The sequence below is a fragment of the Nanorana parkeri genome, unplaced genomic scaffold (assembly GCF_000935625.1).
Source record: "Nanorana parkeri isolate BGI_ZX_2015 unplaced genomic scaffold, ASM93562v1 scaffold2438, whole genome shotgun sequence".
Taxonomy (NCBI): Eukaryota; Metazoa; Chordata; class Amphibia; order Anura; family Dicroglossidae; genus Nanorana; species Nanorana parkeri.
Window position 1 is genome coordinate 6,466 of NW_017308706.1, and position 6,483 is coordinate 12,948.

A 6,483-nucleotide genomic window follows, 5' to 3' on the forward strand; every position below is an offset into this window, starting at 1 on the left:
CCGAAGTGGAGCAAACAGCCTGCCGAAGGCCGGTCTTTCGCCCCGCAAATGACAGCTGGGCGGAGCCACCCGTGAATCTGACGGATGTCTCCTCCCAGTTGCAATGACAGATCAGTGTCCCCAAATGACATGGGGACCTGTCATTAAACAATAACAACTGGGCAGAGCCAACTGTGACGTCACGGCTGGCTCCGCCCAGTAGTTATTCACTGGCCGGGACCTGCTAGAAGGTGCCAGCCAATAAGAAACAGTTGGGTGGAGCTAGCTGTCACTGCTAGCTCTACCCAATTGTACCACGGAGGTACCGAGTAGAAAAGCTGATCTGAATGCCGCTCGGCAGCATTCAGCTGTTCACTCACTGCCGTTCGGCCCCTATGTGAATAGGCGCGAACGGCAGCGAGTGAGCCGCCGGAGCTTCGGCTCAGCCAATCCAGATGTTGGATCAGCTGAGTCGAAGTCCTTCTGCACTTCGGCTCTGCCGAACAGGGCATGAGCAGAACAGAGTATGTTTGGTTGACCGAAGTGCAGCCAAAGGCAGCCAATGTTCGGCTCACTTCACTTCAGCTGGGTTATTCACTCGGCTGCCTTCGGCCGGTTTGTGAATAACCCCCTGAGTCTTTTGAGGTGGAATATACCCCAGGCGAGATTGAGAAGAAAAAGTCATGCCAGATTTAACAAACACATGGAACATTTTGGAGGGATCTCCAAAATATTTTCTGTTGCAATATTTTTATTAAAGTTTGATAGGGGTACAACAATATGAAACGTTCTGACATTTCCATGGATACAATTTTATGGAGGAGAGTAACAATCATACAAAGGTTTTTATACAAAGGTATTTTTCAAGCGGTATATTCGTATTTTTACTCCCCTAGTACAGTAAAGTCTGTTTACTAGGCGGGTCAAAGCAAAATGGGTGTCATCGCCTAATGGGGGATTTAGACAAAGGTATGGTGGATTGTCAGAAGAGGGTGATCAACGGAGCAGGAAAGAGGGGAGGATAGTGTAGGGTAGAGTAGGGAGGAACAGGGGAGGGAAAATGTCAACATCATTATTATTGATCGCTTTGATTGAACGGTTATCACGTACCTGTGCGGAGACTGGATGTAGGAGGAGGCTTCCCTTGCAGCTCGTGTCCTAGGGACTCTGGTATTGGGGACAGAGTCCTTATAGACAGTGAGTGGCAGAACGGCAACCCCGATAACAATCTCCTGAGGAAGTAGGGTACAGACGGGCGAGTCTAGCTGGGATCATATACCACTTCATAATCACTTTATACGCCACTTCGGCGTTCGTAACATTACGTGAACATCTGGCGATATTCTTCCATACCTGTCGCCATGTCTCCAGGGACCACGTCTGCTGCAGATCTCTCTACCAGCCGTTAACATAAGTGTGTGTGGTGTGACTAAGCAGTCTATTTAACTGGGAATACAAGATTGACACCAAGCCCGGGCCCCCGGGAGAAGGTAGGCAGATATGCTCAAAACAGGTAAGTATGCAACCTGGTTCTCTCCTTTTTATTAAGACAGAGGTCCAGTGGCAAAATATTTTTTAATATAAATATGTATCTCTCTTATATAATTGATTATTGATAAAATGGACATTATAAACTCATGATTCAATCATCATCATTTTGAATTAATTAATTTTTATTTTATATCTTCCTCTTTGAGTTATGTAGCAAAAAACTATTTCAGAGCTTCTGGACGATTTTATTTTTCTTAAAATCAAAAATAGCTACTTGCATAAACATTTAAAACATGAATAAAATAAAAAATATAGTAAGAATTAACTAGAATGTATACAATAATATTAAAACAAAAAGCGAATGTATTTAAAATACGGTAAAATAGATACAAGAACATTTATGATGATAGGTTTTTGAATGTTTTAAATGTAATAATAATGTGATTTTTTTTATACATGAACAGGCATTTAAAGCACAAAGACATTTTTTTTTAAATATATTACAATCAATGTTTTTAAATAGGAAATCAGTTCCACTCTGTGTGCTTCCATGCATGCAGAGTGCAGACCACCTGTGCAGAGCAGGACTTAATGAATGGCAGGTAACCAGGGACAATGTCCCAGCAGTGCTGCATGAATCTCAGCAATAACTATATTAGTCAGCTAAATGAGTCAACAACACGTTATCTGCTGATAACCATTTCATTACATATTGAAAGCCAGGGGAAACACGATTTCCCATACAGTCCTCCAGCTAAGGCCAGTGCTTCACTGAAGAATGAGATTGTTAAGGAGCTCCAGGCAGGCTTCAAATTTTCTGCACATTTTCAAATTTAAAAGGATATAAAACGAACACTTTTGAGTAAGTATACATTTTATTCATATTAGCTGTTTGCAATGCTTTTGGAAACTAAACAAGTATATTATCCGTTATCCATTTAAAAATATATATATATCATATTAAAATCTGGAATTACAAATTCTAATTTAAAGATAGTAGTGCATTTACAGGCTGTGTTTGAAGCTAAATGTGCAGTTTATACTGTTAAATAAGATATTGGTGCGAGTGATGAAAAGTTATCTTTTATCATTTAAATTTTATAATTTATAAGGGTCATATTTACAATTATGGAAAACCTTCTACACTTGTAAATGATGCTATGTCAAGGTGAAAAGGTCAAACACTCAGATAAACTATATATGAAATCACTTTATGGATGTTTAAGTCAATAACAGGTAATGCTGCATTAGTAGGAGTTACTGCTGCGCTCAACCTTTATTTATCTGATCTAAGCTTAAATTCAATCCGCTCTTTTACTCGACTTAGACAAGCAGACATGGTCTTTGGACTTGGTGCCATAGAAACATACTTTGGACATTATTGTCTACAGAGATAACCTTTGGACGTTTACATTATTTTATGTACCTGTTTGGACTTTACCTTACAACATTAATATGCATATAAAGGTGGCAAAAAATAAATTATATACTGTATATGTATATAGTGTTTTTTATTCTCTATTCTTGTTTATAATTATGTGTTTCAATGAATCTTGTTGTGGAGAATTATCCAGCAAATGTTACTAGGTTTTATATTTATAATTAACTATAACACTGCATTATATACCGGCACTGTATACTAAAAGTATGCCTACAGTACTGAATGTGGTATGATAAAAAAGTAGGCACTGCTTTTCAATGTATACCTTTATAATTTATGAATGTTTTAAGATATTTTGCAAAGGTAATATTAAGCCCTGTCTTCTATAGCAATAAAAAAACAGTCCCTCCATACATAATTAGACCCTATTAAGATCTACCTCTTTTTCTTTTTATAGCTGCTGTAAGGAGAATAGGTTATGGAATAGTTTATTGTCAACTATAATGAAAACCTGACATTCATGACATCCAAGGCACACCTAATACTTCATGACTAACCTGCAAATAATTGCAACAGTATCAGGCAGTAGTTGAGTGCACAAAGGACGAGAAATTGCCTTAAAAATCATATTTCAATATACGCTAAAAGCATTCCTTGAATAATCAAGTACTGCATTTACATCCCCCACCCTTCTTCTTCATAGCATTAAATCTATCATAAAATCGGGCAGATTTTATTTCGTGTCTTGTCTCAAAGGCATAACAGAAAGTCGAAGAAGAAAAATTCTCTCCAAAGTGGTGGGAAATCTACTCTTGGGGAGCTACACTTTTGGATTTCCTATCACTTTTAGTCCTGAGATAGGGGTCACCATGACAAACCAAGGGTTAATCTCCTTAGCAAGGACAAAGACAGCAATAAATCCTTGACAGGGGTTTTAGCACTTCTATACTCTATCCGAAACAAAGAAAACAGGTATTGGGCACTTGGCGAGTGACTGCAGAGAGCAACATGTTAGGTTTTTGGAAGTGCCATTTGGGTGAGTGCCACAAGTGTATACACTGAGTGGCCAGATTATTATGACCACCCCATCAGTACTTCGTTGGGCCACGAGATAACTCCACGAGATGACTTCGTTGGGCCACCTCGTGACTCCACCAGATGTTGAAAGGTGATGCAAGGAATCTGACACTGCACTGTTGCCCTTCTGTTGTCTACGTTCTGCCCTAACATTGACTAGTCGCTGACGGCCACAATTCGCACGTTCAGACCCAGATTTCCGGCTGACAGTCCAGTCTTTAAACACTTTAACAATAAGCCCCTCTTGAACATTTAACGAATTCTGTTGTTTTGCTGATACTCGCTCCATGGCTCCGAGCGCCAACAATCATCCCACGTTCAAAGGCTGTTAAATCGCGTTGTTTACCCATATCTTCGGAAAAAAATCACTTCTACTGTCGTGGTAAACAACCTGCTTCCCTATTCATAATGGTCTGGCCCTCAAGCAACTTCAGCGCGAAATTATAGCTAATTATAGCTAATTTGCCTACAAACGTCAGGTGGTCATAATAAACTGGCCACTCAGTGTATAAGCAGAAGACGCTTTAATGCACTGCAGTAGCTGTGGTTACTACAATGTATTACACAATCCCATTGGCCCTGCAATTTCAGTATTATACACTTCCCATAAAGTATAAAGTTTCCTCCCATAGTTTCCTCTATTTAATTTACATGATAAAGTTACTCTAATTATTATTATGATCACATAGCTTTGTTTAATATTATTGAAATATTAATAACGAATGAAACGTTGGTTATGTATATGGCGTAAACATATTAAATGGTTTTATTCTTATCTGCCCTACTTTTATTTTACAGACATTAATCACAGCTGATGCCAGTTCCAGCCATCCAATGAGGACCCTATGTACACTTAATAATCTTTTTTATTGAGGATGAGATAAAGATGCTTGTAGATTACATGAATTGCACTTCCTATTATGAGAACCCCTCATCATACACAACACCTTTTGAAACTCCTGCTAATGGCACAGCAGTTAACTCAGCATGCCTTTACCAATCTATCCTAGTTTTGCGGATGTTTTTAATTCCTGCAGTGGTCTGCAGCATTGTTACTCTTCTAGTCAACCCCCTGATCCTCTTTACTATACTATTGAAGGACAAACTACGAAAAGAGACAAGGTACACGCTCCTGGCCAATGTGATGATCGCAGACCTCATCTTTCTTCTGTTTAACAATCTAATTTCTGCTTGTAATGCCATCCGTTGGTACGTCCACAGGCTTCTGTGCTTCACCATGATTGTCTTCTCATTTGCAGCCTATACCAGCTGTGTTTTGACATATACTGTCATGGTAATTGACACCTACATTGCTATCTGCTTCCCTCTTCATTACTACTCTCTCCTGTCTGTCCAACGCACCAGAAAAATACTAGCAGCCATTTGGATTTTCTCAGCTGTTTTCCCCCTATCAGTGTTTGCATTCTCTGACTCATTTAACACAGACCTACATGAAAGACAAAATGTATGCCTCTTGCTCTATTATGAGCCTCAAGAGAAAAAGGAAAATGCAGTCACTATTGTCTGCTCCTTTGCCATCTTTTTCTTGATGATTTGCTCGGTAATGATCATGTACTTTTACATTAGGTTATACAAAATGACGCGCCAGTTGGGTATCTGGGTTAGCCGATTTTCAAGAGCTAAAATAACCCTTCTAACGCATTCCATTTTGCTTTGTTTGTATATTGTACCTGCTTTTATTTTGACTGTGGAAATCATGTTGTTTAAAAACAATGTAATTGGAATGGATATTAGAATGTGGATAACTGCCAGTAACAATGGTGTGATAATGGTGATGCCGCGAGCATTATCGCCTGTATTGTATGGACTCAGGTATCGGGAAATAACCACCACACTGAAACTCTGGTTTTCTCGGAATAAAGTTAGCTTCACTGGCACAGGTGGATTCGGATAATATACAGACTCATTCAGATCGACAGAACTGTTAGCACTTGAAATTTGTTTAGCATTTCTAATTTATTGAAATGTATGTGTTGCCGTATTCTTGTTCAATAAAACAAATTATCCTTCAGACCCTTTTTCTTTATTTGACAAAATATTATAACGTTATTGTATTTAGTAAGACATTAATCCAATTAGAAAATGTGTGAATCCTGGGTGAAAGTTGTGTAAATCGTGAGTAAAAACATTAGTAATACAGGAATTTGTTGTTAAGCTGACAAAGATGAGAAGTGGAAACTGAATTTTTTAAAGGGGGCAACTTATTTAAACCCTTTTGCTGCCAGCTATTAAAGACATACATTACTGGCAGTGGGCCCCTTTAGACAGACTCCCAGTGCCTATAGCCACTGGGACTCTCTTCAGCTGCGTAAAGCTGACGGTCAGCTTTACATTGGTAGTGATTCTGATGGCTGAGCTGCCTCCAGATCGCTTCCAGGGACCAGTGAAGACTTGGCCCCACCACGCCCAACACCCCCACCTTGCTTTCCCTCTGCTGCTGCCCCTCCTGCAGGCTGGCATCACGGGTGTCAGCGTGTAGAGGGGAGAGAGACCAGCGAACATCCATTCTCTGATCTCCTCCCCGCTGAATGGAG

General features: G+C 39.6%; 1 protein-coding gene across 1 annotated transcript; it reads left to right on the top strand.

Annotated features, from left to right (window-relative positions):
• The first annotated feature begins 4,946 nt into the window (after positions 1-4,946).
• GPR148 (G protein-coupled receptor 148) lies at positions 4,947-5,843 on the top strand. The gene has a single exon (XM_018573582.1). The coding sequence runs from the start codon at positions 4,947-4,949 to the stop codon at positions 5,841-5,843; it is 897 nt and encodes a 298-aa protein (XP_018429084.1).
• Positions 5,844-6,483: the final 640 nt, after the last annotated feature.

Bases quoted from the DNA above. Each gene is read 5' to 3' on its own strand.
- GPR148 (XM_018573582.1), top strand. From the start codon at position 4,947: ATGTTTTTAATTCCTGCAGTGGTCTGCAGCATTGTTACTCTTCTAGTC.